The sequence below is a fragment of the Neopsephotus bourkii genome, unplaced genomic scaffold, assembly GCF_033783945.1.
Source record: "Neopsephotus bourkii isolate Nb327-2 ecotype Australia unplaced genomic scaffold, CSIRO-AGI_Nbou_v1 NB_1441, whole genome shotgun sequence".
NCBI classification, from domain to species: domain Eukaryota; kingdom Metazoa; phylum Chordata; class Aves; order Psittaciformes; family Psittacidae; genus Neopsephotus; species Neopsephotus bourkii.
Genome location: NW_026901918.1, coordinates 365,415 through 386,142, shown reverse-complemented (window position 1 = coordinate 386,142; position 20,728 = coordinate 365,415). Strand labels below are relative to the sequence as shown.

Genomic DNA, 20,728 nt, shown 5'->3' with positions numbered 1-20,728 from the left:
AAGTTCATTTATTTTGTGTAGGGAAATAGCTGTGTGGGAAGAAAAAATCCTCCAAAACTACAAACAAACAAACAAACAAAAAAGTGACAAAAACTAACAACTAACCTGAATCTTCACTAAAACTTTACAGGTAGTTGGTGCTGGTCTGTGTTGTGCGTTAGTCCCAAGTAGGCAGCTAAGCGCCGTGCAGCTGCTTGCACACTGTCTCTTCCACACCCATGGGACAGGGAGAGAGGAGAGGAAGAGTAAAGGCAAAAAAAGTTGTGAGTGAAGATAAGATTGTTCAGTAAGCAAAGGGGAAATGGAAGAAGAGAGAAAGAAGACAAGTCATGCTAAAGCAATTGCTCACCACATCCCATGGGTGGACCAATACCCAGCCAGTTCCTGAGCAAAAGATGTCTAACTTCCCTAAACCTCCTCTTTTCCCTTTTATTGCTGAGCGTGAGATTGTATGGTATGGAATATCTATTTGGTTAGTTTGTGTCATCTGCCTAGTTGTGTCCCCTCCCAACCTCTTGTGCACCCCCCAATCTGTTCACCGTGTGGCAGAATGAGACACAGAAGACCTTAACACTGTGCACTGTTCAGCATGTTATCTATATTAGCATGTTACCAGGATTGTTCTGGTCACAGACCTGAAACACAATGCTATATAAGCTGCTAAAAAAAAAAAAAAAAAAAAAAAAATTAACACCATCCCAGCCAGACCCATTACAGGCTGTTTCATACAGTGTGGTATCCCCCACAGCCAGGCTTCTGCGTGTGTGTTGAGCTGCATGTAGTAACATGCCAGTTGTTCAGCATGGAGGCTGCTGATTTGCCTTCTGGTTGGTTCTAGTTTGATTCATGCTGGGTTGTTCAGTCTTCGCCACAGCAGAAAGGAATTCTAGGTTGCTCTGGTACAGGCACTGGAGATAGGCCAGCTCAGGAGGTGGAGCTCAGGTTATCTTTATGTCAGCCACTCATGTAATGATACTTGGATATCAGCATACTAGATACTACAGAGGAATACCATTAGTGCACAGCCATTTTAATGTGATACGTCATGCCTAGTCTGTCCTGGCGAAGCATAGGTAGATGATACATTGTGCAACCTAGTGTACTTAGGAGTCATACTTCTAAAACAGTGAAGAAATCTGCCCCAAAGGTGGCTTCTGGGTTTAGTCAAACATGTAGCAAGAGAACTATGAAATCTAGTACAGGAATCAGCTTTTAACTGACTGTGTCATCCCTTAACAACAGTGTTTGTAGGTAGTCCTATTGGTTCTGTTCCAAAATAATGAAATCTGCCAAATCATTAACTAAAAAGTTAACCTGTCTGTAAGTTCCTGATGGTTGGGATTTTGGGAAGTACAGGTAAGTCTGTGGCCAGACAAGGTGCTGGACACAGAAGTTCTTATGGGCTTTTAGCCCAAAATAAAATCTATAGGCAGGTGGCAAAGTGCCGCTGAGGACTGGAGCAGGCTGTTGGTAATTGCATGACATCATGTAGCTACAAGCTCATTCTCCAGCCAACACCCATTTGTGTGAAAGGAGAGTGCCCTTCCAATGTATGTGCCTTTCACTCTGTGTATAGTAAATGTTCCTGAGCTTTTATCTCAAAATAGCTGAAGTCCTACTAGGAGCCATGTCTTAACCATTTGTAGGTGGGAGGAATAGTTGTTTTCTTTGGGTTTAGAATTTTCACTGCAGAGTAGCGTGAGGACTGTTTTATTAGAGTGGTATTAGGAGGATGAAAAGTTCTTGTCAGAGACAAATGTTTGATTCGTGGCTAAGAAATACTGTAGGTGACAGTTGTTTTCTCTTGCAGGAACAGCATTCAGATTGATCTGATGTTGTTCTGCAGGGATGAGCAGGTGTAGTCTGTTCTTGCAAAGGTTTTCAGCCATTTTGAGCAAAGACTTCCTATGTAGCTGAAGATTCTCTTAAGTTTGAAGCATAGTTTGAAAACTCAAGCCCACAGTTTGTGCCTATTTATGCCATGCTGATACATGATTCTGTAAATACCATGAAATTAAAGACCTGTTATTTGAGGACCAGCAGATAAAAAAAATGCTAACTTCTGGATCATGAAATACATGCATGCATGACAGTGGTTGAAAACACTAGTGCTAGCTAAGAACTGTTTTCAAAAATATAATTGCTACCTTTTCTTACAAACCAGGGTCAACAAAGCAATTGATTTTAGTAATTTGGTTTAGATGTGTTTATACCCAAATATTTCTCTTATCCAAGGTATCTGGTGTTTAAAAAGTACAAACCAAAAAAAATGAAATACAACCACCCAGATTCATTTTATTTAAATATATACGTGTGTATATTTAGCTAAACACATTTTAAATATTTATACATATGTACAAATTATTGTGTTATAAAATGTACATATGAATATTTTATATCTCATATTTCCCAGCATATTGTCTATTAATACAATTTGGTGGCTATTTAGGAGAAAAATATTAAAGTGCTGTTGCAAATGTGGGGTCACTGTACAAAAGCCTGCTTCTGCTCTGGCCCTTTGGTCAAAGGGAGATGGTCACATTTACCCTGGCAAGTCAGCAGGACAGGCCAGTCTGCTGAGATATTTGGTGAATAAAAGGGGTATGGACTGTCACATCTGCAGTGTGGATGGCAGTTTTAGGTGAGATGAGTACTCATTTTAATCACCGATATCTCCAATCCCCCACCATAATGAAAGAACTTCTGTCACAGAAGCTTTTGGTAGATGACTGTCCTAAGTACTTGTGGAAAGAGCCAAGGCATGAAGATGCAGTTGTTTGTTGTTTATATTTCTACATCTTTTGTAAAGCAAAATGCAAAGTAATGGATGAGAATGAACATGATCTAGAATTAGTGATACAGCATTGTTTGAAACAAGGATTACTCCTCTCCTGTATTTTTTTATTTTGTGTTGAGAAAAATAAAATCAGGATACTGCCACATCTCATCTGTGGTTTGTCACCTATGCAGTTAGTTTGTGTGCTGTAAACATTTCAAAGGGAAAATTGGAAACTTGCAACTTAATATGAGTGGGGAAGAGAAGTACTAATTATGAATTGCTCATTATCTTCATGTTCACAGATTTTGACTGCAGTTGTACTATGCTAATTTATTTTAGTTACAGTGTCCTATAAATACTGGTTTTCTTTCTACTAGATTCTGCACAGACAGATTTTAATTGAGTTTGTGTGTCAGTTCCTAAGCTGCTTGGTGATATTTCTCTTTACTCTTAGTTCAAAAAATTAGACTTAAATGAAAAATCTAAGTATGTGCTTGCAGAGCTTCAGTTCTGCCTTCTCTGAAGAATAGGTATGTTACGTTGAATGCTCTGCCATTGAACCATGTGGTATAAAAGCTGGTCAAATATTCTTTGCCTTCAAGTCTTATATAGAAGAAGCACTATGCTTCCTAAGTCCTTTCCCTTTAGGCATTTGATGTCATTTAATGCCTTTCTTACTTGTCCTTCCAGAACTGACAGGCTGCAGCACTTCTCACCTGGTTTGCTCTGCTTCCTTACTAAAAAACCAGCAACAACCAAAGCAACCAACCAACAAAAATCCTTAGCATCCTGCCAAAAAATCCCCCAAACAAACAAAAACCCCAAGGCTCCCCAAACCAACAAAACCCCAAACTCTGAGCTCTAAAATGAACACAAAACTGCTGATACAAGCTGCACCATTCATCAGGACTTTAGGGCCTTTTGACACCAGCTGTTACACAAGCAGAGTGAAGGCTGCATGAGCATACATACGTCCTGCTTTCTGGTTTTTCAGAGGTCTCTTCGAACCCTTGTGAAGAGGGCTAAGCTGCTGCTGGGCAACTGTAATTCAAGATATGTTTTACTGGTAGCATCAGCTGGTCGAGGTTGGGACTACTTTGCTGTAGGACATAGTTCAGCTGTAAATCCATTCTGCTTTTCCTGAGTTAGTTTTCGTCTGGATAATTTTTTTGAGCAAGGTTATTGTCAGCTTTTGTAACTACCAGTACCTAAACAAGGAACAGAAGTGTGTTGTGGTTGAGAGCACTGTACTGTAGCAGCTGCTGGTTTGCAGTGCTGTGAGTCAGCACATTTTGTTTTGTCTGTGGTATTTTTTTTCGAAATAGCAGTACAGTATAAAAATGCACACCAGTATCTGTTCTGAGATGAGAATGGAACTGCCACTCTGTCTTGGATTAATGGAGTTCAGCTTACAGGATTGTGGTTCTAGTCTGAGGTTAACCTGAACTTGGATAATGCTTTTGCACCATTTTGGTACTGTTTTTGCGTGTTAATTGTCATAGGTTATATCTTCTGGTAGCCTTCCCCCTTAGGGTTCTTGAGGCGTTTGCTGGGTCATGTCAAAAACTAGGTCTGAAAAGAGAATGTAGTAATTAATAATAGTTGGTAGTATTTATTACTGTTTTGTTCTCTGGTGCTGAGTTACCTATTTGGATTTTTTTTTTTAATTGAAGCATTAAATTCTGCTGCCATGCTTTGGATAGCCGTAGTACAGGGTGAATTAATAAACCCCCCTATTTTAATGCTTTCCTTAATTTGTAGTACAGCATTTCAGTGCATACACAGCTGTGTGCAAGGCTCCAGATGGGGTCTGTGCTATGGTGATTAAAGAAATTAAGCACTTTTTCTAACATAAATGTAGCCACTTCAAAATATTGAGTATATTCAGTTCTGTTGCACATATTAATGGCATTTTATTTCCTTTAAAACGTGTGCCACATGTGTTACATTTCAGTAAGAAATCTAACATAGGAAAGTTAAATAAAAAGGTATTTAAACTACATCTGCAAAATATTAGAAACACAAGTGACTATGCTCACATAAGAAGGATCTTTTCTGAAATAGACAGCTATTAAAATTTCCATTTGTGTTTTGAAATAGACCCTTGTGGAGCTCCTGGAATATTAATTAGTATTCTGGAGTTACCTAGGAATGAACTTATTCATTAGTTTGGTAAAAGGAAACTGATGAAAATGGAGGAGACTGTGTTGTATGTAGTTTCTTTTTTATTGTATCTTAATTTGGTTTTGTTTGTCAGAGCCTTTGAAAAGTGTATTTGAAATAAAAAAAGGAAAAAGATACTGCTGTGGTGTTTTTGAAAATTCATTTCAGAATTTATATTTTAATATCGAAATAAGTAGCCTTATATTCTTCTGCTTTTGTAAATAATAGAGAAACATAAACCATTTGTAGTTATATTATTCAAAGTTAGTGTGTCTGCAAATATGTTAGCAGGTGTGTTTTGCTGTGCTAGTAAGTAATGCTTCAGGAAAGTTCTACTTTCATGGTATGAAGGATGATTCTGGTGATTTGCCTGAGTGGTTGCTAATTTATGTGAAACTAACCTAACGCACCTGTTATGCTGGTCTACTGTATACCCTTTGGAAAATTAGTCTAACTGAGGTTTTCCCAATAGTTAAAGCACTTTAAAAATAAATGTGCCTTCATTATTCCTCCATGGTTAGGAGGAGGGCAAGTGGTTTAGAAGCTCTTACTACCATTTCTTGAGCATTTTACAGTTTTCCTGCACTGTGTCCTGCTCACGTATGTGTTACTTTGCTGAGTATTTTAATGCCACACTTGCTTAAACAGCACTTTGAAGACTTGAGAATATAAAGCGAAGCCATTTATATTCACTTATTATGTACTTTGTATTCAGTTCCATAAACTCTAGAGGAGATTTGTAATAATAGATTGAATGAAACAGTATTGATTAAAATTTGACAGGGATTCCACGTTAGTATATCTTCTCTTTATTATCATATGATGAGATCTTTAATGCATAGGCACAGCTGGGCTATCTTTCTTTATATCTCACTCCTTTTGAAGAATTTGGAGCCCCTCAGCTGAACATAGATAGTATCAATTCTTAGTATCCCAGAAAGGTGACACATATTAGGATACATAATTTCTGATGCAAGTATTACCAACTGTTTATTAGCTTATGATGTCTCTTTTAATGGGAGTCTTTCTGAGAAGTATTCCTTTTCTCCTGTTCAGGAAAAAGAAGAGTTGATTGAAGAATGGCAGCCAGAGCCTCTTGTACCTCCTGTGCCAAAAGATCACCCAGCTCTCAACTACAACATCGTTTCAGGGTAAATGTAACCAAAATAAATTCTGGTTTTTATTTCAACTCAAGTACTTAATGTCCATATTTTTAAGCATATTTCTTAGCATTTCCATATTTTTAAATCCTTTCATACATGAGCTTCATTTTTAGATGACAGAATGAATTTGCCACTGAAGAGATGCTTGATTTTGCAACATTATCAAGACTATCTTATTAAGAAAATATTTCTTACTTTAAATGTTAGGGTTTATGTTTGCCTTGGGGTGTTTTTTTTTGTTTGTTGGTTGGTTTTGTTTTTTTTTTATTGAGGGTGGAGTGAGGAACACTTTTTCTTAATTGTGGGTCTGTATTGTGTGTTGATAATTTATTTAATTTTTCCTGAATATGTAGACTTAGACATCCAACAGTGGTTACTGCCTTCTGTCTTAGGGGTGGGGGAGGAAAAACACTCATCACAAATCACTACAGAAGAAGCTGATTTTGCAGCTAACCACTTGACACTTCATGAAAAGTTGTTCCTCTTTGGACAATCAGAAGTGGAGATAATTAAGTTGCTTTGTGAGGAAATTATGGTTCAGTATTCCTTGTGTGTTACAAGGCTTTTAAAATGTATAAAGACTTAGGCAGGAGTCACAGTATTTCAGAGATTGCTTTAAAATTCCTTTTATGTTAGTAACTTTTACATTATCATCATTCTTAATATCCTTCTAGTGACCCAATAATGTAAAATAGTTCAATGACAGAGCACAATTATTTGCTGTCATAGGGAACTCCATTTTGATGGCTCTGTCACCATAGAAAAGTGTAACTCAGAAAAGAGGTGCCTGTTTTAATCAACTGTGATGTGAATAATCCTTTATTGTTCAGAATTTTGAAACAAGCCCTACTGTGGGCTTAAGAAAAGTTTTGGGTGTTTAAAAAAACCCTGAACAAATAGTCATAGTGCATAGCATGGTTTGGCCTGGAAGGGATATCGAAGAGGATCTCGTTCCAACCCTCCTGCCATGGGCAGGGACACCTTCTGTCTCTTGGGGTATTTTTGCAAGGTGCTCACCGGCAGCATTTATTTTGTTTTCAGAGAGTCTCAGTGCTTACCAGGGGGGTTTGTTCCATTTCAGGGTGTTCCGAGGAGTGATGATGCTGTTTTGGGGTACTTGCGAATTTGGAGAAAGTTTGTCTTGTTTTGGGCAGCATCTTCCACTCAAGGAGGTTTTACTCCATTTTTGTGGTATGCCACTGCTCATAAGTGGCAACTACCTTACATCATCCCTTACAGATGTACATACAGGTAGCATCCGACTTGGTGACTATGTAACCACCCAAAGCAGCCCTGAAAGCATAAACCTAGTGTTGCCTTGAAAATGAAGCCATAATTTCCCCCCTTCTTAAGGGAGATGTGAGCTTTCCTACGACTGACAGCACTGTTGTGAGAGAGCACCTTCCTCTCAGTAAGAGATTTAGCTCTGTCCTACTGCCTCAGAAAGTGCAAGGTCCTACATCTTGATGAGGCAGTCCCAGGCACAGCTACAGGTTGGGTGGAGAAGTGATTCAGAGCAGCCCTGCAGAGAAGGACTTGGGGGTGTTGGCTGATGGGAAACTGAACATGAGCCAGCTTCAGTGTGCGCTCACAGCACAGAAACCAACCGTATCCTGGGCTGCATCAAAAGGAGCGTGACCAGCAGGTGGAAGGAGATGATCCTGCCCTTCTACTCTGCTCTTGTGAGACCCCACTTGGAGCACAGTGTGCACTTTGGTGTCCTCAACAGAAGGACATGGAGCTGCTGGGGCAAGTCCAGAGGAGGGCCACAAGGATAAGGGGACTGGAGCACCTCCTGTATGAAGACAGATTGAGAAAGTTGGGTCTGTTCAGCCTGGAGAAGAGAAGGCTGCGTGGAGACCTCATAGCAGCCTTCCAGTATCTGAAGGGGGCCTATAGGGATGCTGGGGAAGGACTATTCATTAGGGACTGTAGTGATAGGACAAGGGGTATTGGATTCAAACTTAAACAAAGGAAGTTCAGGTTAGATATAAGGAAGAAGTTCTTTACTATGAGGGTGGTGAGGCACTGGAACAGATTGCCCAAGGAAGTGGTAAATGCTCCATCCCTGGTAGTGTTCAGGAACAGGTTGGATGGAGTTCTGAGAACATGGTTTAGTGTGAGGTGTCCCTGCCTATGGCACGGGGGTTGGAACTATTTGATCTTAAGGTCCCTTCAAGCCCTAACCGTTCTATGATTTTATGGTATGTGCCAAAATCTGTAGGTATACGCCTGCTCTTCTGAATGTTTACAAGCCACATAATAGGACTTCTAACATTTGGTACAGCTTGTTGATGAGCAAGGCAGTGGAACAGATCCAGGTTTATTTTAATGACAGTTTCCCAAGACAGTAGCATATGTATAATGCTACTACTGTGCAGGAGATGCGCTACAGTAATGCAGGATTGCACCTATATGGGGTCAGGTTCAACTTGTGTCAGTTTAATGTCATGGAATGGCACTGTTGAACATGCACAGCACATGTGCTACTTTAGTAGAAAGCTTTCCAAAGCAGTTCTGTAAGCTTTGCAATTGATTGGATAAAGTAACGTGTTTTAAAGTGAAGAGATCTAAAACCCCTTTGAGGGTTTTTTAGGTGAAGTTCAGGCAGTTCAGTGTTTTTGTTAATTTGTAATGTATATCTTGGACTTTAGAGTTTACTTGCTTTGCGCACCAAATGTAGCTATTGAAATACTGTCGGCCACTAGGTTTGGAGCAGCTGTGCACAGATATTTGAGCAGCCCTGCTTTGATTGCGAAAACTGCTCAGTGCTAGTTTTTGCATTGGAAAAGCTTGTTGAAATTTTCGAGTTTGAGGAATAATATAGGACTTCAACTGTAGTATTTGACAACACATACAGAAATGGGCAGATGTACAGTTTTATCTTTGACTTACCTTTGAGACTGAGTAATTATTAAAACTTTCAATTTTGTAGTATTGAAGTATATAACTGCTTTTAAGATAGATGAGATGCTTGCCATAATAGCTGTTTTTATCTTAGATTTTTAATAACTGCTTATCTAAATCATAATCTTTTGGGGTAGAAAATTTCTCTGCCCTTTGCTTCATATACATCATGCAGTCGTTCATTTGTGAATATTGTGTGTCTTCAGACTTTGTGTTTCCTGATTACATGAATTATTCAAACTTATGGATTAAACAGAATTGGAAACTTGAGATGACAATATGAAACTTGATAAGACAATACTTTTGCCTGCTGACAGCTAGTATTTGTATTTTAGGAGCTGTGTTCAGTATAAGATTGGTATTGTGGGTTTGTTTTGTGACAAAAAGATCAATTTTAAATTAATTTTTAACATGGAATTAAGTAGGAATGAAATTTCCTTTTTTATTTGTAGTTTTTCTTCTTTAAAATAGGCATCACTTTGCTTCTAAAGGAGAAGCTTTATAAATCTCTTAATATGTCTTTTCAGAATATATCTTCTGTAATCATCCTTTCAATAAAGAATCCCAAAACTAAGCATCTTGGGAAGGTGTTTATGGTTTATTTAAATACAGGAATAAATTTTTTGCTGAGTATAGTAGCACTGAACTTAAATAATGGCACTGAACTTAAATACTGATCGGCAGCTGCAAAGGAAGAAGTGTGAAGAGGGCATCTTGACAAAGCATTGTGCTGTTTACTGTTGAAAAATGAAACTAGTGTACTGTTTGACTGTTCATGAAAATGGCAAATGTTCATAACAAAAGGTCTGTAATTTTTTTTCAGTCCTCCCACCCATATAATCACTGTTAATGGCAAGGAATGTATAAACTTTGCATCATTTAACTTTCTTGGACTTTTGGATAATGAAAAGGTTAAGGTGAGTTCTTCCAGTTACTGTATTTGTACAATTATTCCTCTTATACTTTGTGTGTTATCTTGAAAAGAAGAGTGACTTCAGAAAGCACCAACTTTGTCAAGGAAGTATTCTTGTAAAGCAGCAAGGAGGATCATATACCTTTTAATGTTGTGCTAGTCAATTTTGTCTTTTTACTGAAATTTAATCTGTCCTTTCTTCACAGTAACCAGTTATCAAGTAAGATTAGTATCTAATGTCCTTAACCATCAGAATGCAATGGATCAGGCTTAAACACTTGTCTAAAGTAGTTTTAATGTTAAATTAGTTCATAGAATTCCATTCATTGTTATACTTTATATAAAGCATGTCATATTACATGATGATTGGTATAAAATATGTGATAATTGGTATAAAATTCTCACATGAAGTGTACAGAAGAGTTGGAAATTTAGTGTAGGAATAAGTATTTCATGTAATCTTTTTCTTTCAAAGACTGCAGCCCAGGCATCTCTGAAGAAATACGGTGTTGGCACTTGTGGACCTAGAGGATTCTATGGTACTTTTGGTGAGTAACTTTCTTTAATCTGACAGTGTTCAGACTGGTTTGGTAAGTCAGCCAAAATAGTCCTGTATATAAGCAGCAGATAATTTCTGTTGTTCTGAATAACAGTTACCCTCTAACACACTTTTGACTATAATTGTTAAGGATTGGTAGTGTTTATTATTAGTAGCTTTGTTTCTTATTCATTTTATGAGTTTCCTTACTCTTTGTAATGCTGGTGTTGGAGAGTTGTGAAGTTAAATATAATCTGTTTTAGTTCTGGTCACCAAAGTAGAAAGAGAAAATAAACATTTTAGAATTTAATCATGCACGGTGAATTTAAGTATAAATTAATAATTTTCTAAGTAGACCACAAGAGGGCAGTCTGATTTCTATGATAAATATTAGTTAAGTTTATCTAATGCTGTGGTCAGAATGAAGTTTTCCTTTGTTGACAACTTTTAAGTTGTAATTAAGAGATTTTATAACACAAACAGGTGTTACTAAGGGTTTTTTCATTCTTTTAAGAAGTATAAGTTGTTAAATACCAAGATTCTAGAAATAGTTCTTTACAGGCATTTGGTATTTTGAAATAGTGTATGGAAACCAAAGAGTAATATATGAATAACTGCACAGTTGTAGGCTAAAACCATCAACTCATCATCTTGTGGACTTTCTGATCTTGCCAGAGGAGGTGGAATCCACAGTGTGTTTGTGCTCAAATGATTTCACAGATGTAGCTTCCTATAGGCTTGACTTGAAATCAAGACTAACTTGAACTTTTCTCAGTCAAGCTAGTCTTTTAAGTGATGAACCAGGAACTCCACCTGTTTTGATTTGTTAGAAGTTTATGTATCACAGCAAAGTTGAATCTTTGATAGCAATCATGCAGATTGTTCATTAGCATAAAACTATTACTCATTTCTAAAGTAGGTTCTGATTGCCCCTTATTAGTAGAGAGCTTTTAGGAACTGATCAGTTTCACAGCGATCTGTTGGAATTCCTCCAAAATACACTAACAAGCTCAAAGAAACTTGTGGACTGGCCTCCTGTGTTTTGAGTCCAGGCTGATTTTAAGTTTTATTAAACTTTGCTTCTTTCTAATAATTACTCAAACCAGACAGGTTAAATTTTCTTGTCTATTAAGTGAGAGATTCTTTGTTTTCTGCCGCCTTTGGAGGTCTGATCCTAAAATCCAAACTGTATAGCTTTTGCATTGCATTCATTGGCTTCTGAATTTTTGGGGTAAAACCTCCATTTCACAAAGAAGGTCATATAATCTGTGGTATTGCTGCATGACATCACTAGTGAAGAAAGCAGTTCTCCAAGTGGAGAACTGGTTGAAAATTGGCAAACACCTGCTATTCTTGGATCCCAAACTGCCCTCCTGTTCTCCCTTGAGGTTAAACATTTGAGTATTGCAGCATTATGAATCTCTGATATGCACTTCTTACATCAGTAATGTTGTATGCCTCAAACTTTTCACACAAATTTTCATGTGCTGTGACTTTAGTAAATGAGTTATGTTGTGTTCAAGAGCTATGTAGTTTCCTCTTACTTAACTATAGAGATTTTAATAGAGAATTGTCAAATGTTGTCACTCAGTTATCCTGTCCCCTTTTAGGGGCTGATATATCAATATTAGAGATGTCTTTCTTTGGAAACATTAGGTACCATGTTATAATTTATTTTGTATGGAGACTTGATTCTTCATATCTCTGCCTGTTTGAAGGAATTTTGTAGCTTTAGTAAGTCCCTACCAAGACATTTTTGCTTTGTGCTGTATCCCTTGAAAAGAGAATGCCTTTATCCTATGATAAGCTTGAAATACTAGTATATTCACACGTAACTGAACCTTAAAGTTATTTTCTCCATGATGACAGCTGAGGAGTGTATCGCTGTTTTGATGGTGGGGGCTTTTAAGGCTGTTGTTGATTGCCTAACAGCCACAATTTCAGTACTACTGTGAAGACTGGGACTGGCTACCTGATAAAATAGTTAAATGATGATGTGGGATTTGGTCTCAGTTCTTGTTTTGTTTCTTGCTTTGGATTTGCATGTGAGCACGTGTTGGGCACTGAACTGGCATTCATAAAGTTGCTGATAATAATAGCTTTATTAAGGTTTCCTAAGTATGTAGAAAGCTGTTCCAATCATATTCTCCTCTGTGCAAATGTACTCTAGGTAGTGTTTTTGGCTTTCACTTAAAGCTAAGCTAACTCAAGTGTTGTAACCAGACTAAAGCAAAACACTGCAATAAAGACAAGGAGAGTGAGGTAGTACTCTGTTTTTATCACAGTGGAATGGTAGTGAAGCTTTAATTTTGTGAAGTTTAATACTGTCTTAAGCTTTTCAACCTCACAATTATATGAAGCATTCATTACCTTATGTAATGATGTATCAGATTTCTGTATGCTGTATGTCAATTCTGAATGTAAATATTCTTGCCCTTGGCAAAAATTACTAGGCTTGAAAATTTTTTTTGCATCACACAGATCTGATTATATTTGTTAACTGATTGTTACTGACAGTATCTCATTTGCCTACTGTTTTTACTTAAACCTGGCTCATTGTAATACTGGTTGCTGCTGAGTTCAGTGAAACTCGGGGTTTTCATTTAACTGCAGTGATCTCATAATCTTTTTTTTTATTTTTTTAATTAAAATATGTACATTTTTTTTTTACATGCAAACAAAGCATTTTTCCCCACTAGGTATCAACAGATAGCAAAAGGAAACTTTTCAACTAATAAGTGATTAAATTTTTTGTTTCCATTTAAAACTAGTGGAAAACCAAATAATTTGTTTCCGTTCCTTTTTTTTTGTTTGTTTGTTTTGATGCTCAGGTAAATATTAGGAAAGGATTGTTGAAGATTTATAGCTTGCAGTCTCAAGATAAAATTACTATTGACTGAATTGGGAGACTGTAGTTTGAAGACATACCTTTTGGTTTTATTGTATAAATACATGAATTGGGTAGATGTGCTTTTCTGGGGAAAGGTTATTCTAGATGTTTGACAAAGTTAAGATTTTTACAAAGCCCTTCCTACAACCTTGCTGTTGGTACCTGGACAGAAATAGCAACATTGATGTAACTGTGCCTTATAGGCTGTTGAAGAATCTGTATTTTTAACTGATGTTGCCTCATCTGATTTTAGTTCCAGTGTACTTTCAATAACTCTATGAAGGTAATTTTGCCAATGATGATGTTTCAACATACTAAGGACCCCTGCTTGCCTTTTATTCTTATTTCCAGTTGATAAAAGGCATAATTCTGACTAACATTTGCTAGCAGAAGCAGGTAGTGATGAGCTACATGATTAAATTAACAGTTGACCTGATACAGGTTATTTTGCTAAGACAGAATACTTAATGCTGTGGTCACCTTTCTGCAGGAACAATCCACTCGCTCTGTGGTATTGCCCTTCTTAATCTTTTGATTTAGTGGTGTTTTGTTTCTGACATGGATCACTGACTGACTTAGTTTGGAAAATGCTTGTGTGTGTAATTGTGTCAATTTATCTTAAGCGTGAGTAATCACTGGCATGCAGATGGTGACCTTTCAGTTGGCTGAAGTGCATTCAGGAGATGGTATGTGCTTGTAGCCTGACAAGAGCAGTTTTCTGTTATAATTATAGCTGTGCTATATACAGTGGAAATACCAGCTTGGAAGAACTGACAGTCTGCCAACAGGACCTCATTAATTGCTATAAATTACGTGGCTATTTGTTGTCTGACTGTAGGAACTCTGCTCCCTAGTCAAAGTACAGGAACACTGCATCATTTACCTGTGGTCTCATCCTAAATAGATTTTAATTGCCATGGCATAAGAACATGAGAACCATATTATGTAAATATTTTAAAATCTATCAGAGCTTCTGATCAATACCAGATTACTTGTCAGTTCAAGGCTGGATTGATTGCAGCTGGTTTTGGGGAAGTTACTTGATGTAATACTCTTCCTACAAATAAACATTCTGTTTGCTTCAGTTGGATGATTGCTGAAAGCAATGATAATTTTTCTGATATGAAAGCAAGTAAACTATCTCAGATATTTTCAATTTTTCACTCAGATGTGCACTTGGAATTAGAAGAACGACTAGCAAAATTCATGAGGACAGAGGAAGCTATTATATACTCTTATGGATTTGCGACAATTGCTAGTGCTATTCCTGCATATTCAAAAAGAGGGGACATTGTGTTTGTGTAAGTATTATTTTCTATTTGGGAAATTCTGGATTAAGGAGTTTTCCCTTAGATTTTTCTTTTTCATTATTGTTAATCATATTAACTATTTAAAAAATAATGCTGGTGTTGACAAAGAATTTTGCTGCACAACGCTCCAATATTTCTCTTTGCCAAGTACTCTGAACCAAATCAGTTACTGTTTTTATCATGGAAAAGTGGACATGGGCACTAAACTGAAAAAAACAAAACCACAAACTTGTGCATGCAGGAACTAACAGAAGCCTAATATGTAGGTTTTTTTGCAAGAAACGGGTTGGTTTCTCTCCTGTTTACCGCTGGCTTTTAACCATTCTTGCAGGACAGTTGTTCCACTCATGCATATTTGCAACAGATAGTTCAATAAGTATCAATACATATTAACATTTTTAACAAAAGAATAGCCATGCAGGGTCAAATTAAGGAATCAGAAAGCCTGGTAGCTGGACACTGAGAACTAGAGTCGGAGTTTGTCTAGGGAAGATTAAAAACCTAAGAGAAACAATGTAACAATACTCAAAACTTTCTGAGCCAAAAAAGGAGGGTTTGGATTCAGTGGTAGTTAAGTGGATTTTTCTTAAGCATTCCAGTACCTTTGTAAATCTAATATTCACTGTGCTTTATGACATGCACCTTCACAGTTACCTTGAACATTTTATGAAAAAATATATAGAAATACCTGTTTTGAACATAACACCTACTCATTTCAGTTGATCCATTTGATTTTTAGACTGAATTGATGCAACTTATCCATGGGAGGAGTGAGTGGTTGTATGGGGCTTAGCTGCCTGCTGGGGTTAAGCCACAACACACTGATAATTTTCTGTTTGTCTGCCAAAATCTTTTTCAGTGCCCTCTTTTTTCCAAGTGTAAGGCTTGCAGCCTATTTGACTTCATTATAGAAGTTCTTTCATAACTCCTATCATAGTTTTTGGTCATCTTTGGGCATTTTCGAGATCAGTTTTATTGAGCTGAACTGACAGGGTTTTGCTCACTGTTCAAAGATGCCAGTGTACAGTTTCAGCTTTACAATGACAAAAGATCCTCCCATATTTAAAAGCAACTTGGTTGAATACTGCACTTAGCATGTGCAAGAGGTTTTTATTTACTTGCCGCTTTTAAAAGATTACTCAAGTTTAAACAGTTATGAAATTGCATACCCCATCATTTTCAGAGTTTTGCTTTTCCAGTACTTAAAACTAGCAGTTTTTTGAACAGTGAGTTAGTAATTCCCAAAGCATATTAAAAAGCAGCTTTTCAGTATGTGGAGGACCACTATAAGTGTTACAGGCACATCTGCGCTTTTTTCTAAGACCCAGAGTAAATTCAGTGAGACGTTTCTGGTGTGATTACCATGGTATTATAGCTGATGCATGGAATGCTGTGCTCAGGTAGACTGCTGTCACATGCAAGCGAAAGGACCACTGTACACTTAAAAAAAACCCCAAACTGTTGGCTTGCTTTTAGTGGCTGTAGTACTTAGGTTGAGAAGTTTTGAAAATGAGTTTTCAAAATGTAAATAAAATATGATTCTTCAATGTGATTTTATGAATAAACCTAGTTTTAACTACAGCTGAATACAGCTATCTGCTCAGAAGCAGAACAGTCCTTATAGCTAGCTTTCTTTGAATAATTGTTAAACCAAGTGCAAACTTAAAAGGGCTTGTTGTATTTACAGAGATGAAGCTGCTTGCTTTGCTATTCAGAAGGGATTACAAGCATCTCGTAGTAACATCAAGTTATTTAAGCATAATGATATGGCTGACCTTGAGCGACTGTTGAAAGAACAAGAGACTGAAGATCAAAAGGTACCATTCCTTTGAAGAAATATTTGTACTCTTTTGTGCCACACACCTCCCATTTTTTAACTGAGTTGTGTAATTCAGTGGATGCAGTGCTTGTAGGCAGTTATTTAGTTTTCATGAATCTCTATTGAGGAATTAATATTGCTTATGTAAATAAGATAGATATTTTTTAAAATATTTATTTATTTGCATTTGTCTGCATATCCAATGGAATTGAGCATTTGTGGAATATCTTTATGTGCAGATAATACTGTTAAATACTATTATCAGTTCAAATGCCACACTATAAATCAACACAAAAGTGACTAGTCCTAACCCTTTCATTTAGAGAATCAACGTGGTTTGTTGGGTTTTTTTTCCCCTGGCTTAAATTCTTCCTCTGTCTTGCATTCAACTCTTAAGATTTTCTCTCTCTTGAAACATTTGGGTGAGTTTGGCTAGCTTCTCATTCTGAGAGTAGTACAAAAGGGTATCCGAAAGCAGCTAACGAATTTTAAAAGAATCATCACTATGTGCTTTGCTTGCCGTATGCTGGAAAATTAACAAACAATTGGAAGAAAGCTGATGCAAAAGGTAAAGTAGATAAACTGCATAATTATAAGCCAGTCAGCTTAATATCAGTCTAAATCAGTAATGGATCTGATTAATATTAAATGTATATATACTAGTTAACATACCTTCATGGAAAATACATGTTGTCAGATACTCTTTATATGAGTTTTCAGATGTGGCTGACAGACTAGTGGTGCAATTTGTGTAACACATTTGATTTGTTAGAGCAGAGTGCTTTGATTTAGCTACATGGTTAAAGTTTCTTATTGTAATTAGCTGAATGTGAATATAAAGTTGGTGGCCAAGAGCTTAATATACACCATGTGTGTTTAACTAAGACTAGGAGGAGTAGATGTTACCACCAGAGTTCATCCAACTTGTGGAATGGACTGTGCCTGGTTTTTTTGCCTGTCACTTAGAAATGTCAAATAGATGTTCTCTGAATCTTTTTACAAGAACTAAAAGGGTAAGAAGCATAAAAATATCCTTGATCAGAAGATATCAGGAAGTTTAAAGTAAATGCCAGGGGAATAGCATTCTAAAACAACAAAACTCCAGTCATACCACTGAAGTTTAGACAGAAACCAGTACAGGGTATTCTTACAGTCTACACTGGCTAGACATCAGAGAAGGAGATTGTAACTTGAATGTTATGAATATTTTTGGATTGTATTTTCTGAAGGCACTACTACAGAGCTTTATGCTGCATTGAGTACCCTGGTGCACTTGTTGAAAAGCCTTCTAAATGCTCAGGCTAATGTTGAATATAATAGGATCCAAGATTTGTTAGTAGTTGTTATATAGTTGTATTGTTTGTATTTTATTCATAAAATTGAAATGAATTGGTTCTGGTCTGTTGCAAAACAAGACATCATAAATCTCTTGCAAGAGTCAAAAACTTTATTACAAAATAAACTAGACAAATAAGACATTTCAAGTTTTGTTACTGTCCTGGGTTTAGCACTGCTACTGCTAAACCCAGGACAGTTGCAAATGATAAATACTAAGTTTAAACTAAAGTAAATGCTTACTTGAAAAAGAGACAATATCTTCCTTCCCTTGTCATTCATGCCCTTCCCCATCAAAAAATCATCAGTGCTTTTCATGTTAGTAACAGTTGATATGAACTGAAACCTTATATTTTTCTCAAGAATCCTCGTAAGGCCCGTGTAACTCGAAGGTTTATTGTAGTGGAAGGATTGTATATGAACACAGGAGACATTTGCCCTCTTCCGGAATTGGTAAGTGGTTTCAGCTTGCCTTTAAAACTCTGTGTCTGAAAACATGCAGCTAATGGAATAGTATTTGCATGTAGTTAAGCGTACTGTGAAAAGATCTGCATGCAGGTTTTTTATTTTTGGTTTACCTTTTTGTTTCCTCAAACATTCATGAATGAAATGGTGTTCCCAAATCTTGCATTGTTTTGAAACTTCTGATCAGGATTGGGATCCTGATGGGATACATGATGGCGTATCTACTGAGACTTGCAAATGAACTGTCATTTTGTGCTGGCTATCTATTGGATAATGGGAAAAATGCTATGGAGCTGTTGGAGCAAGTCCAGAGGAAGGTCACAAGGATGATAAAGGGGCTGAAGCACCTCCCATATGAAAATGGGCTGAGAAAGTTGGGTCTGTTCAGCCTGGAGGAGAGAAGGCTGCGTGGAGACCTCATAGCAGCCTTCCAGTATCTGAAGGGTGCCTGCAAGGATGTTGGGGAGGGACTCTTCATTAGGGACTGTAATGATAGCACAAGGGATAATGGATTTAAAGTTAAACAGGGGAAGTTGAGCTTAGATATAAGGAAGAAGTTCTTTACTGTGAGGATGGTGAGGCACTGGAATGGGTTGCCCAAGGAAGCTGTATGTTCTCCATCCCTGGCAGTGTTCAAGACCAGGTTGGGCAGAGCTGTGAGTGACATGGTTTTAGTGTGAGATGTCCCTGCCCATGGCAGAGGGGTTAAAACTAGATGATCTTAAGGTCTTTTCCAACCCTAAGTATTCTATAATTCTTTGATCATCTTGAAAGTACTTGATAGCCTAGTTTAAAAAAAAATTAAAAAAAAAAAAAAGAACATTTATGAAATTTGCTCTGGTCTTACATGCTGGGAGAATTTTGAAGGCTTTTAAAGTGTCTTCACAACAGAATACAACTCTAGAGCTGACATTTTTGCAGTCTGCAGGATACTGTACTTGCCTGTCTTTATCTTATCTCTCCCACCAATTTTGTTACTGAATTCTGATTGGTTTGACTTGTATTTTATATCATTTGCTCTGGTTTAGATAAAATTGAAGTATAAATACAAAGTTAGAATATTTTTGGAGGAAAGTCTTTCGTTTGGAGTCCTTGGAGAACATGGAAGAGGAATTACTGAACACTTTGGAATAAATGTAAGTGCCTTTTTTGTGAGTTTTATTATAAACAAGACACTTGTACAGAAACAAATTACACAATTGATTTCTTGTGCCTGTGCATTAACAGTGTTTACTAGCATACGATAGAAATTTAAACATACTTTTCTTTATCAGGCTTAAAGCATTCAGGTCTTTGCACTTTTATTTCTCTTGCATACATGGAATGATTTTATTTATCTTTAGTGAGAAGATAACTAAAGGATTTTCACAGTGTGTAATTTTATCTCTCTTTGGGACACTCGGTGGGATGATGTTTGCAGTATTATCCAGTATTAACCTAAAAGTGACATGCTTACAAACAAATATTTGGGGACTAGGAGTAAGTCAGAAGAATATCAGTGTATAGCCAGCCTACTGTGCTCCACTGCCCTTTACTCCAGTGGGGAAAAAAATGGGATAAAGCTTTTAATGGTCCTTTCAAAGGCACTGCTTTAATACTTTACCTACAGATTAAGCTAGACTATTTTTCCAAGAGCCTACCATTTATGGTGTTGATTCAGCTGAGGAGTACTTTGGAAATCCAGAACAGTACCCTTGTGGTCATTGATTACCACAGCCACCTGTGCTGTAGAAGGATGAAGTGCTCTTCTGGTTGCCAGTGTCTTAGCGTGGAGCATCTCTCACTACATTCTAACAGTGTCTTGAGTTCAGCTTGGAAGTGAAATATCAAATTCTGAGGAATTCATTCCATCTTTCCCTGTCTTCAACTGTTTTCACTTTAAGTATCTTAATACCAAACGTGGAAAATAATACCAAACGTGGAAAAGAGAGAGAGCTTTAGAAAAGGAAACAAACAGTATTGGTGTGACGCTTGCCAAGTACTATCTGATTAATTGGCTTATGTGTTAAATTAATTTACAAGAATTTACAAGCATAATCTTTCAGTGTTGCCTGCTCAACATGGGAATTTGTAGCAGTGGTCATCAGTGTGCATTACTGACCCTGGCAAAAAATGTTTGCAATCAACAAGTGAAATAAGACAGTTGTGTCTCTAAGGGTCAAACTCTGATTTAACTAGGCTTATGCTCAGTGTTAATCACATTCTAACTCATGCTGACTGCAGTAAGACTACTTACATTCTTAAATGGCGCTGTCACACTGAGTGCTTTGAGGAATTCTCAGCAGTATATATTTTTTCCATTTGTTTACTTCACATTAAAATGCCTGGAAAAGAGTGACCCTGTTAAAATTATCTACAGATTCATAAACTTCAATTTCTAAAGTTCTTTTGGTTTGCTTAAAATTATTTCAAATGTAGTTTTATTTTAATATGTGATATTTAAATT

The 20,728-nt window shown here is 36.9% G+C and overlaps 1 protein-coding gene across 1 annotated transcript in view; it reads left to right on the top strand.

Annotated features, from left to right (window-relative positions):
• Positions 1-20,728, top strand: part of SPTLC1 (serine palmitoyltransferase long chain base subunit 1) — a 33,326-nt gene that overhangs the window by 4,075 nt on the left and 8,523 nt on the right. The window contains exons 3-9 of the mRNA XM_061368681.1: positions 5,999-6,093; positions 9,836-9,929; positions 10,401-10,473; positions 14,522-14,654; positions 16,351-16,480; positions 18,181-18,270; positions 19,311-19,418. Coding sequence (XP_061224665.1) covers positions 5,999-6,093; positions 9,836-9,929; positions 10,401-10,473; positions 14,522-14,654; positions 16,351-16,480; positions 18,181-18,270; positions 19,311-19,418 — 723 coding nt within the window. The remainder of the gene's footprint in view (positions 1-5,998; positions 6,094-9,835; positions 9,930-10,400; positions 10,474-14,521; positions 14,655-16,350; positions 16,481-18,180; positions 18,271-19,310; positions 19,419-20,728) is intronic.